The sequence below is a fragment of the Dipodomys merriami genome, unplaced genomic scaffold (genome assembly GCF_024711535.1).
Source record: "Dipodomys merriami isolate MVZ:Mamm:240054 unplaced genomic scaffold, mDipMer1.0.p SCAF_1, whole genome shotgun sequence".
In the NCBI taxonomy this organism is placed as follows: domain Eukaryota; kingdom Metazoa; phylum Chordata; class Mammalia; order Rodentia; family Heteromyidae; genus Dipodomys; species Dipodomys merriami.
In genome coordinates this window covers 24,125,324-24,151,506 of record NW_027202270.1, presented here as the reverse complement: position 1 = coordinate 24,151,506, position 26,183 = coordinate 24,125,324, and the positions used below count along the sequence as shown (strand labels likewise).

Here is a 26,183-nt window from a genome sequence, read left to right as displayed (position 1 = left end):
GTCGTGGGACTTGAACTCTGGGCCTGGGCACTGTCCCTCAGCTCTTCAGCTCAAGGCTAGGGCTCTACCACTTGAGCCACAGTGCCACTCCCTTATTAAACTATACATCTAAAGAGTTCTAAACAAAAAGTAGAGAGAGAAACATCTGAATATTAAAATGCTATTTATATTAACATCTTTGGCTTTTGTTTTTGTCAGTTGTGGGGCCTGAACTCTGGGCCTGGGCATTGTACTTCAGCTCTTCAGCTCAAGACTATGCTCTACCTCTTGAATCACATACTTGTGGTGAGGAATCAAACCCAGGGCTTCACGCATCCAAGGCAAGCACTCTACCACTGAGCCAAATTTCCATCACCTTACACCTTTGGCTTTTAACCGCAGTTCAACTTCTGATTTTTGTGCCAGTACTGATGCTGGAACTTAGGACTTTGAGCTCTCACTTGGCTTTTTGCTCAGAGGGGGTACTGAACCACTGAGCTATGCCTCTAGTCCAGCTTCTTGATAATTAGCTAGATATAAGAGTCTCTTTTATTCATATGCTTAGCCTAGCTTTGAATTATGATCCTAAGATCTCAGCCTGCTAAGTAGCCAGGATTATAAGTATGTGCCACTGGTGCCAGGCTGCAACTTCAACTTTTTAAAACATAAAGACAAAAGAAAGAAAGAGAGAAAGAAAGAAAGAAAGAGAGAAAGAAAGAAAGAGAGAGAGAAAGAAAGAAAGAAAGAGAGAGAGAGAGAAAGAAAGAAAGAAAGAAAGAAAGAAAGAAAGAAAGAAAGAAAGAAAGAAAGAAAGAAAGAAAGAAAGAAAGTAAGTAGGAATCTACTATGAGTGCTATATTTTTCTACCTTAGAATTGAGATATCAGGTGTGTCAAACATTTCAATCTCATCTGAAACATTTTCATTTTAAGGCAAATACAGAAATATTAAGCTGAAATATTTTCAAAGCCTCACCTGCTAAACCATAATATGGCTTGCATTAAACATTTTGTTTATATCCTCCAAATAAAGTTTCTAAAAATCATACTGTTATAATTTTCATATCCCAGGGCTGGGAAGGTGGCTCAGTGGTAGAGTGCTTGCCTTGCATGCATGAGGCCCTGGGTTTGATTCCTCAGCACCACATAAGCAAAAAGCCGGAAGTGGCGTTGTGGCTCAAGTGGTAGAGCGCTAGCCTTGAGCTGAAGAGCTGAGGGACAGAGCCCAGACCCAGAGTTCAGGCCCCATGACCGGACTCCCCCCTCCCCCCAAAATACTATAATTTTCATATCCTTATTTTTACATTGAATATTCCAAAATAAATATGTTCCCAAGTGATTACATAAACACAATTTTAATGGTTTCATGGTATGCTATCTGGTAGCTGTGGCACAATTTGTTAAAGCTTTATAATTTTTTATACTAGAGTTTAATTTTAGATTTTATTTTATACTATTGATCTTAGATTTACATTATTAAAGATAAAAAGGGAAAATAAGCATTTTATAAAAGAAAATAATTCCTACTGACACTAATTTCAAAACACAGCAGGGGAAGTTTTATTTCCCTATTGACATCATACATCTAGCTAATATGATAATTAATGTCATTCATAGGAATCCAAAATTATATTGAAAACATTGAGTTGGAATATAATGCTGGCAAATAATGTTTTATCATAATTGAGAAGTGACTATTGAAACATTGTGAGGGAGAAAGAATTACTTTATATGTGACTACTTTGCCAGTTCAACTTAAGTTTCTTATTATGACAGCCAATTAGAAAGAATGGCTGTATTTCATGTGAGATAATTACCATTAGTGGAAATAAATAGAATGGGAATGATTGATTGGAATTTAATTTACAATCACATTCTGGAGCTCATTAAGGCAAAAACAAACACCAAAAATCTAGACATTACTTCAAGTTGAAATTTACTTTCTCAGAGATTATACCCCATGGGGTAAACAACAATCCATTAGCAACATTTTATCTTCACATAGAATATGAGTTCTAAAAGCTCATAAATACCTCCATTATGATAAAATGTAATGCTTCATTTATTTGAATTCTCAATCTTTTTATTTTGCTCATTTCCTAGTGATTCATTTCAGGTCTTAATAAAGCATTAAAAAAAAACCCTCTAATACTTTCCTCCTATTAAATAAGAGATGGGGTTTAGGAATCAGTGAGTAGCAAATGTGCACAAGGTATCCTAGAAAATTATGAACCAGACAAGCTTAAAGGCAATGTAGCAAAGTGATAATTAGGATATCATAAAATGACCTTAATTTTTTAAAAAAAAATTTCAAACAAGAAGTTCTATATGATCCAAAAGAGTATCAAATAAATGGACAAATTAAAAAATTTGAATTTTAATGGTATAATTAATTATAATATAATGAAATATAAAATTCAAATAAGTATGCCTTATTATAGAAATTATATTACCAAAGAAAATCACAAAATTGCCTATTTTATATATATATATATATATATATATATATATATATATATATATATATATGTTTTACATCTGTAATACTCTGAAACTGCCGTTTATTGTTCTGCTAGTTTTATCTCCATTAATTAATACATTTGTATTAATTCACACATTTTGGTTGAGCATGTACTTTAAAATTTACAAATAAATGCAAGAATTCTTTTCAGACCACAAGAAGACTAAAGATATATGATAGCTGCTTGTTCTTTTCCCTAGTCATTTCTTATTATCTTCTGTAATCATATATGAATACTTCTTTTTAAAAAAAAAAAAGACAAAACAAATATCATCCTAGATCAAGACAGATTTGTCAGGTAAAGAGAAGGGAAAGATTATAAACTCAACAAATGGATCAATCCTGTCACAAAAACTTTAAGATAAAAGGTTAAAATGAGATATAACTATTTCTCCTATCAACAAATTAAATATTATACCTGTGAATCTAGATTATTCTCATTCTAAGGTTCATGATGATTAATGTCATTGAAATTTTCTTTTCAAAATTATGAGGGCAACTGTATTTTTCTTTACCCTTCTTGAAGTCATATATGGGTTGAGTCTCATTTTTTAACATGAAACTATGAAATATGACATATAAACAAATACATAGAATATTTGTTTAACTTGGAAATATAAAACAGTGCTTCCTTCAGTCAGCTACTGACCTGAAACTACCACCCAGACCAAGATTATAACATTATCACAAACCAAGAAGCTCCCAACCTATTAAGGAGACTCCCTGTCATATTTAGTTTAGGATATCAAGGACCTGAGTACAATTTAAGTCTATTTACCCTCCTCTGACCTTTATGGAACACACACATATGGGTCATTTATTCATCACTGTTATTCATGCATACTTTAAAAAATCAATCTAAATATATTTTATTGTTTGATTACATAGATACATATTCCTACAGTTATTTACCATTGAGATTTTCCTTCTGGATCATTAGTCTACTTTTCCGGTTTGGGTGGGCTGAAAATGCTTGTGTTTCACACTTAAAAACATTTTCTCTTTACCTGGAAATTCTAAGTAAACATTTATTTTCTTTGAGCACACAGAAGATACCGTTCCACTAAACCCTGGCTCCTATAGCTCCTGAGAAGTCAGCTATATCTAACTAAGACTCCAATTTAGATAAAACCTTTCCCTCAACACTGCTTATTTTTAGATGTTACCTTTGCCTTTGTCTTTTCATATTTTCTCTACTTCTAATAGTTTTCCTGACCTATTTCTTTTTTATTGTCATAATCAGAAATCTGTGATTTCCTGAATTTAAAAGAGGAGAGAAGAAAGAAGTGTATTTGTCAACATCTATCCACAGTTTCAGCTAATTCATTAAGCTCCATTTCTCACTCTTAATCTGGCTATAATCGCTTTATAAAAAATTCATCAACATACATCTTAATCTCCTTCATGACTCTTTTAAAGAATACATTTATTTTTTCTATACATACCTTAAGAACTTTTTGATTAAGTATTACTAATTTACAATCTCTTGCTCCTTTTATTCCCTTTATGTTAATAAAGATGCTTACAAAAATACTTCCTTTGACCTTGCATAGTTATTTTGTAACTTTTACAGGAAGCAAGCTTATGATATAGTTCTGACTCCTCTGTACAGATTCTCTGATTCCCACATTTATCCTTTGTCTCCCTCATGTCACGAAACTACTCTGGTGAAAGTCTTAACTCATAGCTGACAAAATAAATAAATACTTTTTAGTACTTCTCTGGCATCTGACATAACAAACTTCATTTTGTTCAAAAGTTGATTTCTTTTCAGTATTTATATTTTCTTGTCTATAATATATCCCAGTTTCTATGTTTTGGGTGAAAGAGACATACAGATTATAGCATGTACTATCTTAAATGGTAGAATAGTTATAAAATATTGTTATAAAGCCAGAAATATTCCCAAAAATCTTTACATTTATAACATAGTTTAATGGTCATCTGGTAGCAGAAATTTACAAACACTAATGATACATGTTAAACAGAAACTGTAATGTAAATTGCTCACCTCTTCTTTGATAATAAGTAGCCTTGTTATATGATCTAATAAATGTTAGAAAATAAAGACAATCATTCCTTTAAGAGAAATACAACTTTCATAATGAACTTGAAAAGAAATTCTTTTTGAAACACATTACAGAGAAAGTAGTTTGACTTTACTGCTATAAAAAGTCTTATTAAAACACCTGTTAGCACACTTTAAAAAGTTAAAGTCAACATTTTTATATGAAAGTATGCTCATTTCTACATATCCTTAAGAGACTCATTTCATAACCCCTTCAGATACCCAAATCAGGAACATTCAAATCCCTTATATAAAATGATGTAATATTTACATATAACCTACACACATCCTCCTGTAGATTTTAAATCATCTCTAGATTACTTACAATATCTAACCAATGTAAATGGGTGTGATGCTGTGTTCAGAGAAGAAAAATAAATTTATACATGTTCAGTCCAATGGCATTTTTTTCTCAGATAATTTTGATTAGTAATGTTGGGATCCAGAGACATGGAACATACACATGGAGAATGCATACTGGTGGGGTAAACCACACTTAAAATGAAAATGTATCCATAAACATGCACATACATAAATATGATATATATGTATATACACTAGTACTTTCTTAGGTTAAAATGTTATTAAAATCACATAAACCACATACATCTTTTAATGATTCAAATTATAAATCACTTTATACTGTTATCATGACTCACATAATTAAGATTTTTAGAAAATTTTTAGAAGTATCATTGTTGCCTTATACAACATGTGACTCCTTCATTTTCAAAGTGAATCAGCAGTGATGCAAGGAATAAATATAAAGCCAACAAAAAAATAAAGCAAACCTAAATAATAATAAGTAACCCAGCATGAATAAAATTGTAAGATCATTAAAATTTAAACTTTGAAACTAATTAGAAATAAAAATCAGATAATTGCATTTTTAAGAGTTGCTTTATAGCCGGGCACTGGTGGCTCATGCCTGTAATCCTAGCTACTCAGGAGGCTGAGATCTGAGGATCGCGGTTCAAAGCCAGCCCAGGCAGGAAAGTCTGTGAGACTCTTATCTCCAAGAAACCACTAGAAAAAGCAGAAGTGGCACTGTGGCTCAAGCGGTAGAGCACTCGCCTTGAGCTGAAGAGCATAGGGACAGTGCCCAAGCCCAGAGTTCAAGCCCCATGACCGACAAAAAAAAAAAAAAAAGAGTTGGTTTATATTCACTAATTCCATTAAGCATATGATGTCTAAGAAGCATGATTTCATCATGGTATAAACTTTCCTTTTATTCTATATCAAGAAGTTATTAAAATAATAAATCATGTAATTATTAATATTAATTCAAATTCAAAAGTATTCTTACTCCTCCTTAATAATAAACCAAAGCTAAAGTTATAATTTGACTTGAAAATTTTAGATTGTTCACAAAATAATATTCTATTAGTAATTATTCTATTATCTTCTAATCGCTTCTTTATATAAGAAAAGTCCAAGAGAAAAGTAAGAGAAATAAAATATAACTAATGCTCTTCTGGAAAAAGAATTAGAAGTAACAGACTATATATTATTTCTGATATAGAAGACTGGTAATGATTGTAGAGCCTATATTGTAATACATTCAGAAAATTATATTATAAAAGTTAATATACTAAATCAACTGAATAAAATTTAAGCTGAGCTTACTGGTGATATTTGACAATCTTCTGTTCCCAACCTATATTTAGGTACTTTTTTCCCCTCAAAATGCATTTCAAGGATGAGTGGAATTAAAAAAAACAAGAGGTACAAAATAGAAAGCATAGTAAGGTAGTGGTTTATAGAAAATGCTATCATTGGTACACTTTTTTAGGAAGATAATCAAATATTCTAGAAACCTTTATTGTTCATTGCAAGGTTCATATCACAAAACTAAGTCTGTCATCTAAAATTATTATCTGTGGGGCACCAATTATAGTCCTCCATTGGAAGAAAAAAGTAGCTATAATACTTATACATCAACTAAAGCTATATAAATTAAATCAAGTCACATACCTCCTGGAAATTCCATTAGCCAGACATTTATGGCTACAGGATTTGGAGGACAGGGGTGATGAAGTTGGAGACAAGTTGAGTGGAGCAATCAAACTGTTGATGATTTCGGTCAACTGTGCACTCTGCAAGGAAACACTCAACCTTTCAGTACTGTGAAAGTCTGGCATACAGTTTTCAAATGCAGGTCCAAATCTAATACCACACTTCTCAATTTTTCCAATTCAAAAATATGAAATTATGATTTCTGGCATCCAAAATATTCCCTAGCTCCTCACCTCCAAACTTCAATATATGTAATAAATATAAAATTCTTCTAAACATCATCACTTTTTACAATTATAATAAACAAAGGCCACAAAATAGAAATGGCACATTAAAAAAAAACAACAACAACAATTTCTGCCAGGCAGTGGTGGCTCATGCCTGTAATCCTAGCTACTCAGGAGGCTAAGATCTGAGACTCATGATTCAAAGCCAGCTGGGGCAGTTTCCTGCCCCATGACACTCTTATCTCCAATTAACCACCAGAAAACCAGAAGTGGTGCTGTCGCTCAAGTAGTATAGTGCTAGCTAGCCTTCAGCAAAAGGGCTCAGGGACAGTGCCCATTTCTTGAGTTCAAGCCCCACAAAAGATTTTGCTTTCACTGCTTTTTTCTTTTGGACAGGATGTTACTATGTAGCCTATACTGGCCTCAAACCCAGAATCTTGTAGGTTTCAAGAATTACAAACATGTACCACCATGTTTGCTTTAGAAAAATAGTAAGGTAGGGCTGGGAAGGTGGCTCAGTGGTAGAGAGCTTGCCTTGCATGCATGAGGCCCTGGGTTCGATTCCTCAGCACCACATAAGCAAACAGAAAAAAGCTGGAAGTGGCACTGTGGCTCAAGTGGTAGGGCTCTAGCCTTGAGCTGAAGAGCTGAGGGACAGCGCCCAGGCCCAGAGTTCAGGCCCCACAACCGGACCCCCCCAAAAAAATAGTAAGGTATGAATATTAAAAAATATAAAGAATGTCAACATAATTAGCAAGGTAAACTATTTCTAACTGCTTGGTATATATTTTTAAACCAGATAGTTTCCTTATTATGTGTGAGAATATAATATAGCCTCCCCATATAAAATTAGATATTTGGATCACTTTGAACCACAGTCCTCCAGATCTCAACTTAAGTGGCTAGGATTACCATTGTGAGCCACCAGCACCTGGCTGCACACATTTTTTTAAACATTAAACCATGCACATGAGTTTTCCAAACTAGTTTTTCTCCCTTAACATAGACTGATTGTCTTTAAAAATTATGTATAGACATGTTTCATGATTTTCATTGACTGTAAACTATTTTACCACAAAGTAATTGTTTTCAACCCTTCATTTGAACAAACCTCATAATGCTGCAAGAAAATGAGTAAAGAATATAATAGAGTTAAATCAAATATTTAACTCTTCCAAAATATTTTTCATAATAAAAAATCTTAAAATGGTTTATAAATGTATCAAAAGATGTGTCCCTAATAATTTCATTTTTTTTGTTTTGGTTTTTTTTTTAATTTTTTTATTGTAAAGATACTATACAGAGGGTTACAGTTACATGAGTGAGGTAATGAGTACACTTCCTCTTGAACATTGTTACCCCCTCCATTGTTTTCCCCCTACCATCCCCTCCCTCCCTCCCTTCCCCAGGTTCTTTTTTTTTTTTTTTTTTTGATTGTGATTAAGTGATTACATAATTTCCGGAAATTCACAGTATTGTGGAATAATGATGCTCATTTAAAGTCACAAGTTCATTCTAACTTTCCTGGAGCAAATTGTCTATCACAGTCTGTAATATATAACGGTGCTCACATGTTATATACCATATATGTGCCTAATAATTTCACTTTAAAAACAGTTCCTGAAGGGTTGAGAGCCTGCCTAGCAATACAAAGCCCTGAGTTCCAATCCTGGGGCTGGGATGGTGGCTCAGTGGTAGAGTGCTTGACTTGCATGCATGAGGCCCTAGGTTTGATTCCTAAGAACCACATAAGCAGAGAAAGCTGGAAGTGGTGCTGTGGCTCAAATGGTAGAGCACTCATCTTGAACTGAAGAGCTCAGGGACAGCGCCCAGGTCCAGAATTCAGGCCCCACGACTGACACACAAAAAAAGAGATTCTATCTGAAACATAACTGGAGAAAAAAGGACTAAGACTGTGGTTTAAGAATAGGTTGTCTACCTAGCAAGTACAAGGCCCCATGACCGACCAAAAAAAGAAAAAAAAAAAGGAGATAAGAGTCTCACGGACTTCCTGCCCTGGCTGGCTTTGAACCTTGATCATCAGATCTCAGCCTCCTGAGTAGCTAAGATTATAGGCATGAGCCACCAACACCTGGCTCTTGTCATCATTTATCTCCAAACATATCATCTAAATCTTTCAAGCCCTTGGAGTTTACTGATCAGGTATGTGTGAGTAACTGGCCAAGGTGAGCATTAAAAAACGCCATTGTTATTTTACAATCAGTCAAACTAATTTGAATTAACAAAGACACCAAGCAAAGTAAATTAACAGATGCATAATTTGAACTCTAATAACGAAAACCATCAATTTCAAGAGAATACACTTAACAACTATTATTATAAGATCTCTAGCATAAATTTCCCAGTAGGGAAATATTTTATTTATTTTAAGGAATTCATTTTAAATTATTTATAGAATTAAAAATAGGGCTCCTAGCCAGACACTGGTTGCTCACACCTATAATCCTAGCCAGTCAGGAAGCTGAGATCTGAGGTCTACAGCTCAAAGCCAGCTCAGGCAGGAAGGTCTGGGAAATTCTTATCTCCAATTAACCATCAGAAAACCGGAAATGGAGCTGTGGCTCAAAGTGGTACAGCATTAGCAAAAGAGCTCAGGAGCAGCGCCCAGATCCTGAGTTCAAATCCATGACTGACAAAATAAAACAAATAAATAAATAAGACACCTTTTAATTTAAAAATAAATTAGCTAACAATACAAATATCAATATTACAAATCTATGCTAAAAATAACTTCAGTGTACAACTCAACAGCACCTTTATATTTTAATGGCCACCTCTAATAAAAATAATCAAGTTGAAATATTATCAATGGACAGTTGTATAGCAATAGGTTGTCTTAATAAAAATAGGTATATCAAGCTCACTACCTCTACCATATAATTGACTTCTAGATTTCCTTAACAAATATTTTAAAACAATTTAATTTAAAAGTAGATCTATAAAATATTATGACATTAGACCATTACTGTTCCTCTCACAAGTCATAGTTCCCTACCCTATCAAAGTCTCTAACTTTAGTGGAGCACCTGCCTGGCAAGCTCAAGACCAGGAATTCAAGCTCTACTATCTCCCTTGCTCACTCTCTCCCCCTCGTCTCTTTGTCTCTCTGTCTCTGTCTTTATCTCTCTCTCTCACACACACACACAGAGGGGGAAGGAAGAGAGAGAGAGAGAGAGAGAGAGAGAGAGAGAGAGAGAGAGAGAGAGAGAGAGAGAGAGAGAGAGAGAAAGGAAAGAAAGAAAGAAAGGAAGGAAGGAAGGAAGGAAGGAAGGAAGGAAGGAAGGAAGGAAGGAAAGAAGGAAGGAAAGAAGGAAGGAAGGAAGGACAAAGAAAGAAAGATTCCAATACCTCTAACCTTCCCATCAACAATGTGACCTAAAATGCATGGGAATGAGTTCTATACAGGCCATCCTCAGAGGGACCTATGATTGCTTAACACTCCACTGTCACCATTTGCAGACTCTTAATTTTTCAACAAAGGACTTTGTAATTTCATTTTGTACTAGGCTTTACTAATTAGCCAGTTCTGATAACTTCTTAAAGTCTAACAAAACAAATTAGTAGTATCAAGGAAAGAGAACCAACTTCACAAAATTTTTGTTCTGTCTTTCCTTATTCCCCATTTTTTTCCTTCCTTTTCCCTTTCCTTCCTTTTTTTTTTTAAGTAATTAATCAGTTAATTACTGGCTTCAAACCTTGATCCTTAGAACTCAGCCACCTGAGTAGCTAGGATTGTAGGCATAGCAACTTGCACTCAGCTAATCTTTAATTTTTGAAATAAGGTCTCTTCCTAAATCTGTGGCTGCTTTGGAATTTGCTGTGTAGCTCAGGCTGGGTGAAACTCACAATGCTCCAGCCTCAGTCTCTCAAATGCTGGGATAATAGGTGTGTACCACCACACTTGGCTCTAAAAATGTTCTCTGAAAAATGATGATCCCTCTAGAATTAACTTAACCAGTTTACTGTTCAGAAAGTAGTGACCAACAAGTGCAAAAAGAACGCTTGACTGGGACAGGAAGAGCTGAACAGAGGGAAAAAGAGGGAAGTATGTGAGACTGTAACCAGTACGAACTTACAACATGGCTGATATGGCAGAGGACATTTCAATTAACAACAGGTAACTACCAAATAACTTTCTGCATTCCAAAATGTTCTGCAGAGTGTTTTGCTTACATCTTCCAGCAAAGGAAAACTAAGCAATCGTAGGTATTTTGCTTGACCAGGAACAAAGTACTAACTTAGTTTACAGTTTATGTTAGAAATACTCACGAGAATTAAAAATAAGCATGTGTGAAAGTATATAATTTCCCAGGGGAACCACGTAATTATGTAATATGGTCAACACAGGGTATACCTCATCTAGTTATAATGGATTTATATTGGGTAGACACGAAAAAATAAACTTCTCAAATCGTTGAGAATAGAATTTAGATACTAGGGAAAACTTTGTAATCAAAGTAGTTTTTTGAGAGCTACTATAATTTATGTTATATTTTTAAATAAATTTACATTTCAATCTCATTAAATTAGTCAAACTATTTTTTAATTAACTACTGTAAATATATAACATTGTTCTTCCTCCATTGAAAAAAGCATACTGATTAGAAATTTTGTTAGAAAAAAAGATTTTCCAACTCTGTTGTAAATTAATACTCACCTTATGGCTCTGTACTAATACTTTACATATTAACTTAAGTAACTTTAATTACATCAACATAATAGAGACAAGTTGTGTAACTAATATTTAAACTGTATGCAGTGTCAAATAGCCAACTTTAATTATCCACATCCCAGGAGTACACACTTACAGTGGTAATTATTGAATAGTCTTTCATTGCTGTGATAAACAATAAAAAAGAAAACAGTGGACGCAAGAGAATTTCATTTGGTTCCTGGTATCAGAGGTTTCACTCCATGACGGGCTGGTCTGTTGCCATGAGCCTGGGAGAACTAGAGTGGTAGCAGGAGGGCATGGCAGAGCAAACTGCTCACTCCAAGGTAGCCAGAAACCAGACAGACAGAGGATTCAATACATGAACATCTGCATGGAATATTTCATATCCAAGCCATAGCCGGCAGTTCATGAAACTCATGAAAAGTGGGCTCACGTTGTAGAGCACTTTTCCTACCAGGTGCAGGCCCTGTCCAAAAAACTGATGAGAAATTATTTCATACTATAGACACTACACTCCAACATTACCTGTTTCTCTATGTTTCGAAGAAGTAGTGTAGGGCTGCTTGGTGACATTTCAAAATCTTGTTCTGGTAAAGGATCTTGACTCCCTTGGTGGGTCTGGGAGTTCCCTGTAGTATGTAACAAAGCTGCTTGGTCTGTGAATTGTATTTGTTTTTTCAAAATGTCTTTTGGAAGTTGACATTCTTCTAGGATCACTATCCCCTAGACAAACAGCAATGCAAGAGTTGAAATGAAAACAAACTGATAGCTAAATTACCTTCAATACTACAGTGCACACCAATCTATGGATCCTGCTATCATCCCTTGGGAATCCTGAAACATTCCATTGAAAATTGTGTTTATTTTCTGTCTAATAACTAGCTCGTTTAAAATATGGTTAATATAACACATGTGGCTTATGGGTTAGAATTGTAAAATACTATCGTAACTGTTACATATGCAGAGTTTTTCTTTATTAATTTTAACTATTAATATGAAAAGCATGAAATATTTAGAATAAAATTAAATGTTTACTATACTCAGAATACAGACATTTCAAATTGGATTCAGAGTATTTCTTGATATACTCTGATATTTTGGGAATTGTATTTCTATTTGGCTTTACATTTGAGCTCTGTGGGTTTTATAGGTTAAAATATGGAACTTACCGAATATCCAAACAACAGTTCTCTCTATTCTAGCTCCTTTTGGAAAACACTAATGATCTCTGCTCATGTGGCTGCAGCTAGCAAGTGGGCAATGGAGACAAGAATGAAAGCAGGAAAGGAGTACACGTGCATGATATGAATGTTTCAGCCACTTCTTATGGTAAAAGTGTCTCTTTTTCTATCCATTCTCCCACCCTTTCCTGCAAAGGACATGCACAGTGCGCACATACACAAATCCAAAAAGCTGTAACTCTGACATCCTAGTTTAAAAGGCACTACACTCCTAACATGGTACAACTTTACTCTTGTAATAAAAAATAGTTTAAAACATCAATATACATTATTTCATTGTATATATTATGAATATATTATGATTACTTAATTTCATTATTTCAATAGTTAAGTACATACTCTATTTTTTTTTTTTTGTCAGTCATGGGGCCTAAACTCTGGGCCTGGGCGCTGTCCCTCAGCTCTTCAGCTCAAGGCTAGCATACTACCACTAGAGCCACAGCAACATTTCCAGCTTTTTCTGCTTATGTGGTGCTGAGGAATCAAACCCAGGGCTTCATGCATATGAGGCAAGCACTAGACCACTGAGCCACCTTCCCACCCCTGTAAATGTTCTATTTATAGGATGGAAGCTGCCTATGAAATGTAAGAAGTGTAGTTCATATTATAGAATTTGTTTTACATTATATAATTTACATCATGTACCTTTAGAATGGACATATTCAGGTATATTATTAAAAACACATTTTATTTGATATTTGGTAAATACAGTAATGCATTTTTTAAACCTACATTTAGAATAGTGCTGGTTTTCTGAAATTACCAAAGAAAAGCAGATCTAGTTATTGATCTCAATGACTAGTTTCTTAGACTACAAAAGATAACCATAAAGAAATATGAAGAAGCCAATGAAGGTGGCAAATCCAGCTCATTGAACTCAGCAGGAGGATCATAAGTTTGAAACCAGCTTGAGCTATATAGACAGTTACCAAAAATTACTTTAAAAACAGGGTGAGGGGAGTTCATTTCTAATCCCAGCACTTGAGAGGCTGAGACAGAAAGATTACAAGTTTGAGGCCAGCCTGGGATACATTGTGAGACTTAAGAAGGAGAAGAGGAAGGGGTGGGAAGGTGGCTCAGTGGTAGAGCGCTTGCCTTGCATGCATGAGGGCCTAGGTTTGATTCCTCAGTACCACATAAGCAGAAAAAGCTGGAAGTGGCGCTGTGGCTCAAATGGTAGAGTGCTAACCTTGAGCTGAAGAGCTGAGGGACAGCACGCAGGCCAAGTTCAGGACCCACAACCGACAAAAAAAGAAGAAGAAGGAGGAGGAGGAGGAGGAGGAGGAGGAGGAGGAGGAATGGAAAGGAGGGAGAAAAGGAGGAAGGGATGAAGGAGGAGAAAGTAGAAGAAGATGAGGACAAGGAGGAGGTTTCTGTAGAAAAATTATTTCTGAACTTTCAAAATCTATTTCCAAATCTTTAGAATTGCTACTTTTTGGAAAGAGGAAGGCTGGTTGTATTTAGCTCAACAAAATGTTCTATTTCCTGGAGGCCTGGCTAAAGTGGTAATGCCTGCCTAGCAAGTTGAAATACCTTAGATCAATTGCCAGTAACATGCACACTTACACACAGGAAGACATGATTATGGATTACGGGATAACAAAAGAAATCTAAGAGGGACTAGATAGCCAGCATGATGGAAAAAAACCATTATGAGTTGTTGGTTTGTGGTTTGTTTGTTTGTTTTCTGAACTGAGGAGCTGTTGTCATAAGTAGAAAGCTCTAGCTGGAAAAAAGAAGAAATGTGGAAATCTGTAATGTGACAAAGCTGTTACAAACAGATTCTCAGAGCTACCCTCCTGGTTCTCAAAATGCTATCCTTAAAAAATATAAGGAACCAAGAAAAATATCTTTCTTGGGATTTTTACTGAGAAGCTTAGATTTCTTTCCATAAAATAATTTATTTTATGCCAAGCGCCAGTGGCTCACACCTATAATACTGGCTACTCAGGAGGCTGAGATTTGAGGATTGTGGTTTGAATACAGCCTGGGCAGGAAAGTCCATGAGACTCTTATCTCAAATAAACTACGCAGAAAAATCTGGAAGTAGGGCTGCGCTCAAGTAGTAGAGCACTAGCCTTGAGCAAAAGCAGCTCAGAGATAGCACCCAGACCCAGAGTTCAAGCCCCTGGACTGGAAAAAATGACGATAATTTATTTTATAGTCAATAGACATATAAAATGCTCAACATCTTTGGCCATAAAGGAAAAGCAAATCCAAACAACATTGAGATTCTGCCTCACCCAATTAGAATGACCATGAAAACAATAACAGATGCTTGCATGGAAGTGGGTGAGAGAAACCTTAGTGCACTGTTGGTATACTATTTGTTCCATCACTCTGGAAAGGTTCCAGCAATTCAACTCTTGGACATTTATTCAAAAGATCACAAAGTAGGACAAAGTAAGGCCATCTGTACAACCATGTTCACTGCAGCACCATTCACCATAGCCAAGGTATAGAATCAGCCCAGATGCCCCACAATGGATGAAAGGGTCAAGAGAATGTGATATATTTACACAACAGAATTTTACTGATGCATTAAAAACCGATACTGCATCATTTGTAAAAAAATATTAAATGGAAGTATCTAGAAAAAATAATGTTAAGTGAAGCAAGTCATGCCCAGAGACACAAAGGATACATCTTTTCTCTTATATGTAGAATCTAGAATTAACTTATAAATATATAATAAACACTTCATGTGGCATACAAAAGTACATAAGTATATTAACCAAATTATTGTAGATTCAAGGGAGAACTCAAAATTCCTTAGAAAGGCTAACTCACAGTACAACAAAACAAACACTCAAAAGAAGTGCGGAATCAAGGGGAAGAGAGTAAATGAATTAAGAGAAGGGAGAAGGAGAATTCAGTCATAAAATTCAATGCGTATCCTACAAAATTAAGAATATTGAGGGAAGGGGTGGGGTTGAGAGGGATGGGGAGAATGATGCAATATGTGACATTGATCAAAATGCATTGTTTTCATGAACTGCTTTTATGAGTGCCAACTGCTTTGTACAAAATTTATAATATACCTAATACTAAAAAGAGTCTCATGGACTTTCCTGCCAAGGCTGGCTTCCAACTGCAATCCTCAGATCTCAGCCTCCTGAGTAGGTAAGATGTATAGGCATGAGCCATTGGTGCACACTTTTCCACATGTTCTTGACTCCATTTTATTTGTTTTACTATTTCTTGTTTTACCTTTTATCTTTTAAGGATGATGTCCCTTTTTAAAGGCCAAATTTATTGAGACAGAACTTACTGGCAGTAAAATAAATCCTGTCAAAGCTAACATTAAAATTTTCATTTTAATAGATATAAAAACATATAATCAAACATGTAAAAGAAAAGCTTAAACAACAAGCATACAGTATTGCTTAGAATACACAGAATATAAAAGTATGCTGTCTTAAGTCAAAGGATTATGAATTAGACCATCTAGATACATATATAAAACTTAGTTACCAACTTAAATGGACCTCACTTTGTTGGAAATTTCCAAATTGCTTTGTACTTAACTTTTATAGAACTCTATTTGCTATAAAAATTATGTAACATATAGGCTGGGAAGGCGGCTCAGTGGTAGAGCACTTGCCTTGCATGCCTGAGGCCCTGGGTTCGATTCCTCAGCACCACATAAGCAAAAAGAAAAAAGCCAGAAGTGGCGCTGTGGCTCCATTGGTGGAGCGCTAGCCTTGAGCTGAAGAGCTGAGGGACAGCACCAAGGCCCAGAATTCAGGCCCCACGACTGGACCCCCCCCAAAAAATTATGTAACATAATAACTATTAAAAATGATCAAAGAAGAGAGATAATCTAGAGATCTTAAAAGAATTAGGAAATCACTATAACTGAAGGCTCTTGTAAAGACAGTGTAAATAATGAAAAAAAGTAACTACAGTAATTTAATGAAACAAAGGTCCACTGGGAAACTACTTGAAGATAATTCCTCAAATGTAACAGGCATATAGCATAAACATGTATTTCTACCCTTCTGTCCACTTTACCAAACACCACTTTCCTAACTTCCTCTTCCAGGCCTGTACAAATCACATTTTGTTTCTTTGAATACCACAGTACTTCATCATTCCTGAAACTGATTGCTAATGTCACCAAAAATTAAAGACTGCCTTTTCTACCATGAATCCATTAAGAAAATTACTATTATCCTCCAAAATCATACTGAGAAATCAACTGTTTCTCTGATTGTCTGACCCCTAAATATTCTATGTTCCCTCTGTATGTTACTAAAGTATGTATTATTGGACAAAATATATTCTATCACAATTGTTTACATGTTCTCTCTCCCTTATCAGAATATAAACTCATGCTGAGTCCTGATGACTCATATCTGTAATTCTAGATTCTCAGAGGCTGGGATCCAAAGGATCATGGTTTGACATCAATCCAGGCAGAAAAGTCCAAGACACTGTCTTTAATATAACCAGCCAAAAGCTACTCTGAAGGCATGAATCCAGCCAAGCAAGTAAGCCTAGGAAGCACAAGGCCCTAAGTTAAAAACCTTTAGTACTAGGGGGAAAAAAAAGAATATGAACTCAAGGCAGAGCCTATCTTTGCTAATGTTCTGATCCTAACTAATAGCATAGTTCAAGGACTCATCCTTTTTTAAACATTTATATTTATTTATTTTGCTTGCTTTTGTGCCTGTCCTGGGGCTTGAACTCAGGGCCTGGGTAATCCCTGAGCCTCTGTACTCAAGGCCAGTGCTCTACCAATGGAGCCACAGCTCCACTTCCAGCTTTTTGTTAGTTAACTGGAGATAAGAGTCTCATGGACTTCTTGCCAGGGCTGGCTTCAAATCATAATCCTCAGATCTCAGCCTCTTGAGTAGCAAGGATTACAAGCACAAACCAACAATGCCAGCTCATCATTTTTTAAATTTTTTATCTTCACATGATTTCACAAGGAGTTACATGTTAACATGTCCATTTATGTGCATAATGCATCTTGATGGAAACAGCCCTTCTACCATTCGCTCCTTCTCACTTCCTCTTACTTCCTCCTCCAATCATATCTGGTTTCCCACCTCCTTTTCCACATGCGTACATTATTATGACTGCATTCATATGTTGTTCCTTTTTTCATTTATTCTTCCCTTCTTACTACCTGAGCTTTCTGATATTCATTTTGTAAAGCTGTTAATTGCTCAAAGAGCTTATACCATGGAGCTTCATTCCTGCATACACTATACTTTTGTCATCTTAATTGTGTATATATGTATATATATGTATATTTACACACACATACTGAATCTAAGATCTACTATGAGAAGAAACATGTACCCTTTATATTTCAGGGCCTGACTTACGTCATTCAGTATTTTTTTTTCCAGATTCATCCATTTCCTTACAAATTACATAACTTCATTCTTTCTGATATCTATGTATATATACCATTTAAAATTATTATTCATTCATTCATCTATTATAGCAATCTGGGCTGTTTCTATTACTGATTTTCATAGTGGGTACATTAATTTACCTTTCCACAATTTACATTCCCAAAGTGTTTTAGGGAGCCTTCTGCCCTCCAACACTTGCATTTATTCATATTCCTGACGATGATCATTTTGACTAGCGTTAGAGGGTATATCTCCATGTTTCTTTGCTTGTATTTCCTTTATAGCAGGGAAGTTTACCATTTCTTCATGACTTTACTGGCAATTTGAACTTCTTCTGAGAAGTATTTAATTAACTCCCTTGTTCATTTGTTGCTTAGATTACTGATACTTTGGGATTTTAATTCTTTAAGCTCCTTACATATTTTGGTTATTAGTCCTTTAGCATATGAATCAGTAGCAAAGATCTCCCATTCTGTAGGCTGTCCTTACTTAGTGACAATGTCCTTAACTATACAAAAGTGTTTAAACTTAGTACAGTCCTATTTGTCAAATCTCTCTCCTATTTGCTAAGCTCCAGGAAATCTATTTAAAATATAATAGTATTTCGCTGAATGTTTACATACTGAGAAACTGTAGCATACAAACAAAAGGTTTCCACAAAGCAAAGTTACAAAGAGATATATAGTAATATTTAGATTGAGTACTATTTTGTGGGACTGCATGAAAGTTATTTGTATTTCTCCCTCTATGGAAAATATATTTCAAGTTTCAAGCAGTCTATAATTTGCAATACTTCAAATTTCAAGCAACCTGTAATTTTAGGGAAACAATGTATTTTTAAAGTGGAGAAATGCCATGTTATAATTTCCCCAGATGGTATTAAAACAGTACTTATTTTTGCAGCCATTTGCTTAACCTTTCTACCTCCAATAAACTGAAATCCTTCAAAATTTATGCTCACTACTGTATATCCTAAGCATACACTAGACATCTAACTATGTGTGAAGACAAGGAATAAAAGGTGGGGAAAAATAAAAGAAAAACAACAAACAAATTTTAATTTAAAAATTTCAAGGTGGGGCTGGGAAGGTGGCTCAGTGGTAGAGCGCTTGCCTTGCATGCCTGAGGCCCTGGGTTCGATTCCTCAGCACCACATAAGCAAAAAGAAAAAAGCTGGAAGTGGTGCTGTGGCTCAAGTGGTAGAGAGCTAGCCTTGAGCTGAAGAGCTGAGGGACAACGCCCAGGCACAGAGTTCAGGCCCCATGACCGAACCCCCCCCAAAAAAATTTCAATGTAACAACAAACTTAACTGTCATTCTATTTAAATAATTTCAAATCTTATATTTTCCTAGAGATGTCCTTTCTCTAATGTCTCATTTTTCTAATCTCCTTCAAGATATCTCAACATAAATGTCCAACAGGACTTGACAATCAATATATGAGAAAGCTCAGTTTAGCAAATGTTTTATAACTGAGGTACTTTGTCCATTCTTGGAAGTGAAGATCAATAATAAAGAGAAGAAAATGGCTAAAATAATGATGATTACTTGAGTTAATGCAAATATTAATAATAGAATGATCCACCAATGTTTTCCTTTGCCTTTGGAGGGAGTGGGACAGGGGAAGAAAAATCTTGTTAATTGTCCCAGATTTGTCAAAAAGTGTCAAAAATAACATTGTGTCCATAAAAAAAGCCTGACATATGACCACCTTTAAAAGCCAAAACAGCGGCTGGGATATGGCTTAGTGGTAGAGTACTTGCCTAGCATGCATGAAGCCCTGGGTTCAATTCCTCAGTGCCACATAAACAGAAAAAGCCAGAGGTGGTGCTGTGGCTCAAAAGCTAGAGTGCTAGCCTTGAGCAAAAAGAAGCTCCAGGACAGTATCCAAGACCTGAGTCCAAGCCCCAGGACTGGTAAAACAACAACAAAAACATAAAAGCTGAAACATAGCTGGGTGCTGGTGGTAATCTTAGCTATTCAGGAGGCTGAGATCTGAGGATCGTGGTTCAAAGCCAGCCTGGCAGGAAAGTCCATGCAACTCTTATCTCCAATGAACCACCAGAAAACTGGAAGTGGCACTGCCCAGGCCCAGAGTTCAAACCCCATGACCTACAAAAAAAAAAAAAGAATCCACTATCTTCTAAGAGATGTATATTAGGACCACAACTGTTTTATAGACTATGTATTCCCTCCTTACATACATTCTTTCTGTAGTCCTCTAGATTTTCTTGATACTGATTTTTATGTTTAGAGATACTACTAAATATTACTCTGCTCTCGTCTTTATTACATACTAGAACTGCTAGAAAATATTTCCCTGGCATATTCTCTTTCTTCACTAATCAGGTACTTAACTGTCACAATTGATATGATTAAAATAGAAATATATGTTCTTTATTGCAATAAGGTTCAAGAAAAGTACTCTAAATAAAAGCAGGCATTCAAGCCCATCTATAGGATTTTTCCTTCATCACACCTGTAATCCCAGATACTGTGGAGACAGAGATCAGGAAGATAATGATTTGATGCCACCTTGGGTAAAATGTTAGTGAGACCTCCATCTCAACAAATAAGCCAAGCATAGCTGTACACACTTATTACTCAGGAGGAATAAGTAAAAGGATCACATCAGAGGCTGTCCCTAGAAAAAAATGAGATTCTATCTTTAATAAAAAAGATTAAAGCAAAAATGGACTTAGGGCATGGCTCAAGAGTTAGGGCATCTCCCTGTAAGTGAGACCTTGTGCTGAAACTCTAGAACCACAACAAAAAGAAGATTAGAAAAGGAAGGAAGGAAGGAAGGAAGGAAGGAAGGAAGGAAGGAAGGAAGGAAGGAAGGAAGGGAGAGGGAGGGAGGGAGGGAGGGAGGGTGGGTAGTGGGCAGAAGGCAGGCAGGGAGGAAAATTTTTTATCTTGTGGTAGCAAAGAATCTTAAATATGACCCAAATAATAAAATAATTGACAGACTAGATTTCATCAAAATTAAAACCTTTGTTTTTTGAAAGATAAAACCTGCACGCCCATATTTATCACAGCATTTTTCACAATAGCAATATGGTATCAGCCTAGGTACCCAACAAACAATGAACAGATAGAGGAAAAAACTGCAAGCTATATATACCATGAGGTACTATGCTGCTACAGGAAAATGGATGGAACTGGAGAGCATCATGTTGACTGAAATAAGCCAAGCTCAAAAAGCCAACTGTATGTTTTGTTCATATGTTGAATCTATATTTTAAATAATAATGATGACAAGAATGATAAGGCATATCTAGTCCAATGTCTAAAGGGGACATCAAAAGTAGTGGGGAAGGGAAAAAAGGATGGTACAGGAATGGTAAAGATGATATGTGCACACACACATGCACAAGAGTGCACATGCACACACACGCATGTACACACACACACAGGAGTGCACCTGTGCATGCACACACACATACAAAGAAAGCACAATGAAGAGGAAAAAAAGGGAAAGAGGTGAAGAAATATAATATTGGTGGTAAACTGGTAAAGCACACTGTATACACTATAGAATTATCATAATAAAATTCCCCTTTTTCTATTTGTATATGCTAATAACAAATAGTAATCATTTAAAAAAAACTCCCACAAAGTAGAATAAAAGATTTTTTTAGGTGTGCTATTAAAAAAGATACAATTGGGTGCTGGGAAGGTGGCCTCACATGCATGAGACCCTGGGTTCAATTCCTTAGCACCACATCATAAATAGAAAAAGCCAGAAGTGGCGCTGTGGCTCAAGTGACAGAGCACTAGCCTTGCGCTGAAAAGCTAAGGGACAGTGCTTAGGCCCAGAGTTCAAGCCCCACAATCAACAATAAATAAATAAATAAATAAATAAATAAATAAATAAATAAATAAATAAATAAATAAATAAATATACAATTGAAAAGATTAAAAGTCAAGCCAGGCTGGTAGCTACTCAGGAGGCTGAGATCTGAGGATTGCAGTTCAAAGTCAGTCTGGGCAAGAAAGTCTATGAGACTCCTATCTCCAGTTAACCACCAAAAAATCTGAAAGCAGTGCTGTGGCTCAAAGTGGTAAGGTGCTAGTCTTGACCAAAAGAGCTCAAGGACAGTGCCTAGGCCCAAAGTTCAAGTCCCACAACAAGAAAAAAAAAAAAGTGAAGCCATATGATGAGAAGAAAATATTCAGGATAGGTAAGTTTGAAATGGCATCTCCAACAAATATAACTTGGTAATAAGCAACATAACTACCTAGATATGTTAACAAATCAGATAAATTAAAAAAGAAGAAAATCCCAAGGCCTGAAAAAAATAGCAGAACAAAAAAAATCATCAGAACAATCAGTGTATTTAGTTAACAGTGAAGCTGTGAAATCATCATCAGTCCAATATAACTAACCGGTCCTAGACAACACAGGAAAAAGAGACATAGTTTTGGCTCTTCAAATAGATGGGCTATATAATCAGTGAAATTAAGAGCTATCCCCTTTGCAATAAAGATAAAGTTTGTAAATCTCCATCAGATGTCTGCATGAAAACTTGGCAATTCTATCAACTGAAAACCTGAGGCTTCTTCATGAAGAGTGATGACATTTGATTACCCCCAAAATAGGTCCTTGAATGAGGACACCTTTAGGTAACCTAGCTTATTGCAAAATGTTCTAGAAAAATCCGCATATACCTTATGAGATTCCAACGTAAGAACAGAACCGTGTAAAAGTAAGCTTATGGCCAGGTATGACTGTGGCTCACACCTATAATCATAGCTACTCAGGTGACTTAAATCTGATGATTTAGGTTATTAGTCAGCCAGGACAAAATATACAGGAAACTCTTGTCTCCAATAAACAAGCAAAGAAATAGAAGTTCAGGTTTGGCTCAAGTAGTAGAATACAGTATTGAGCCAAAAAAAAAAAAAAAAAAAGCCAAGTGAGGGCTCCAGGCCCTGATTTCAAGCCTCAGTGCTGCCACAAATAAATACATATGGATAAATGAAATAAAAGCAGGCGCACAATAAAACAGAAACAAGTAGAGATATCCAAACATGTGAAAGACATGTCACATAAAAAAGTATTACAATCAAGCACCAAGCCTCAGATATCAAACAATAATCTGCAAATACACTTACTGTGATAAAAATAAACTATCTCAAACTTATGAAAAGGAAACAAAATAAGCTACCCAAATAAAACATAAATATAAATAAATATTAAGTATCAAATATAAACTATAAATATTAAAATATATAAATATTATATAAAATATATAAATATTAAACATAAATATAAAATATAAATATAAAATATTGTCAATATAAAATTTCATCAACCCATAAGTTAATGTCTTGATCAAGTATACCTATAGAGAAGAATTGATGAACTAGAAGACAAACATGAGGAAATCATCAAACATAAAAATAGAGAGAAACGAAGCAATGAATGAGGATGTGGAGAACGTGTGGCTCAGTGGTAGAGTGCAAGCCTTGAGCATTTTTTGCCAACATCCTTGAGCTCCAGGTCCTAGTTCAAGCCCCAGTATAGGCCCCAAAAAACAGCAACAACAAAATGATGAAAACTGTGAGAGACAGTGATCAACGGTTCCAATGTTTTAGTATGTGTTCAGAAGAAGATAAAAAGAAAAAAAATATAATGAAAAGGAAAATGAAGACTTTCAGAAATGTGATAGTATAAGTCTAGATATTTAAGAAATAAACATAAACCTTGACAATTCATTGGGAACTGCAGTATACCAAATAATAGTAAAACTAATCAAACAATAACAATTAGAATGACAGGTCCTGAGAGGCTACTGCTAAACCCCCTGTGGGAGGGAATTGGGGACTTAGTAAAAGGCTGGTGGTGAAGAGAAGAGTTCATGGACAGAAAAGAAGACAAAGGCCGGGCGCTGGTGGCTCACGCCTGTAATCCTAGCTACTCAGGAGGCTGAGATCTGAGGATCGCGGTTCAAAGCCAGCCTGGGCAGGAGAGACCGTGAGACTCCTATCTCCAATAAACCACCAGAAAACCGGAAGTGGCGCTGTAGCTCAAGTGGTAGAGCGCTCGCCTTGAGCTGAAGAGCTGAGGGACAGCGCCCAGGCCCAGAGTTCAAGCCCCACGGCCGACAAAAAAAAAAAAAAAAGAAGACAAAGAAAGCTGGGTACCAGTGGCTCATGCTGGTAATCCTACTACTCAGGAAGCTAAGATCTGAGGACGGTTTGGTTTGAGCCATTCTGGCAGAAAAGTTCCTGTGAGACTCTTATCTCCAATAAACTACTCAAAAAAGCCAAAAGTGGAGCTGTGGCTCAAGTGGTTGAACGCTAGCCCTGAGTAAAAAAAAAAAAAAAGACATAATGTAAAAGAAGGACTGAATAACAGGCAGCAGAGTCAAGAATAAATTTTAGTGTTGTGAAACAAGAAATTATGGACTGGTTAAACAGAGAAGGTAGCATCTCAGATGGCCAGAAGTAAAGCAAGGACACGGAGAGTAGGCCTGTGGTGCAGGATGAGAATTCAGGCATAATGGGTTGAAGGAGAAGGATAGGAGAGAGAGGGAGAGGGAGAGGGAGAGGGATACAGGGAGAGGGGGAGAGGGAAACAGGGAGAGGGAGAGAGGGAGAGGGAGGGGGAGAGAGAGAGAGTGTGTGAGAGAGAGACAGAGAGAGAGAGAGAGAGAGAGAGAGAGAGAGAGAGAGAGAGAAAGAGAGAGAAATGCACCAAAAGTAAAAGTAAAGGAAGAGAAAATCAAGGTGAAGGAAGAAATAATGGACTGGCCGGAAGTGAAGAAGGAGAACTTAGAGATAAGACAGGAGAAGTTTGTATAAAGGTGGAGCAGCGATGGGCAGAATGCATATACAAGAAGAGAAGCATTTCCCCAAAAGAGAAGTGAGGAGCAACACACCAGTAAGAGCTTCAGGTGCCTCCCACAGCAAAGTAGCAAGATATAAAGTCAACAAACAAAAATCAGTTGCAAAGCTGGGTAAAGTGGCTATACTTCTGAAGACTAGAGAAGAAATATTCTCTTAGAGAGGTATTTCCATACCTACGTTCATGTACACTAACAATAGTTAAAATGGAGAAACAACCCAAGTGCCAATCATTAGATAAAAGGGTAAGCACAATATATAAATACACAGAATATTGTTTTGCCTTAGAAAAGGAAGGAAAATTGGGTCCATAATCCTAGGTACTGAGGAGGCAAAGATTGGGTTAGCCGGGCGCTGGTGGCTCACACCTCTAATCCTAGCTACTCAGGAGGCTGGGATCTGAGGATCTCGGTTCCAAGCCAGCCCAAGCAGGAAAAGTCCGTGAAACTCTTATCTCTAATAAGTGGCGCTGTAGCTCAAATGGTAGAGGGCTAACCATGAGCTGAAGAGCTGAGGGACAGCACCCAGGCCCAGAGTTCAAGCCCTATAACCCACCAAAAAAAAAAAAAAAAAAAAAAAAGGGAGGATTTAAGTTTAAGGCCACTCCAAACAAAAAGTTTGTGAGAATCTATCTTAACCAATAACTGGGGCCTGGTGGCATGCTCCTGTCCTCCCAGCTAGGAAGAGAACCTGCCTGGTAAAAATGTGAGACTTTACCCAAAACATAACTAAAACCAAAAGGTCTACAGGTGTGGTTCAAGTTGTAGAATTTCTACCTAACATGCATGAAGACCTGCATTTAATTCTACGGTATGCTATAATGTGGATGAAATTTACTTAACAAATCATGCTGAATAAAATAAGGTAGGCACAAAAATATTGTGGTGATTCCACTATAAAAAGTACTAATAGTCAAAATCATATGAATAGGGTGGCCAGGGATTATGAAGAAGGGGAAAGAGATAATTACTATTTAATGGGTTTTAAAAGATGGACAGTTGCAGACATGGGTGGCTTGTTCTGATGTACTTAATACCACTAAAATGCACATGGTAAAATGATTAGGACAATAAATATATACATCACCATAAGAAATTTAGAAATAATTTATTTCATATCTATCAACGACATCAAATAAAGAAGTTGTGAATCGCTTATGTGTGATAAATACAAAGACTTTGTACAAAGATAGCATTAATCTATAGCAATTCATATAT

General features: G+C 36.0%; 1 protein-coding gene across 4 annotated transcripts in view; it reads right to left on the bottom strand.

Annotated features, from left to right (window-relative positions):
• Positions 1-26,183, bottom strand: part of Kansl1l (KAT8 regulatory NSL complex subunit 1 like) — a 107,860-nt gene that overhangs the window by 49,207 nt on the left and 32,470 nt on the right. For 3 of the 4 annotated variants that reach the window (XM_070017864.1, XM_070017879.1, XM_070017871.1), the window contains exons 4-5: positions 12,031-12,228; positions 6,541-6,662 (exon numbers count right to left, since the gene is read on the bottom strand). In XM_070017864.1, the coding sequence (XP_069873965.1) occupies positions 6,541-6,662; positions 12,031-12,228 (320 nt within the window). The remainder of the gene's footprint in view (positions 1-6,540; positions 6,663-12,030; positions 12,229-26,183) is intronic. The other variant, XM_070017887.1, reaches the window with a different exon arrangement.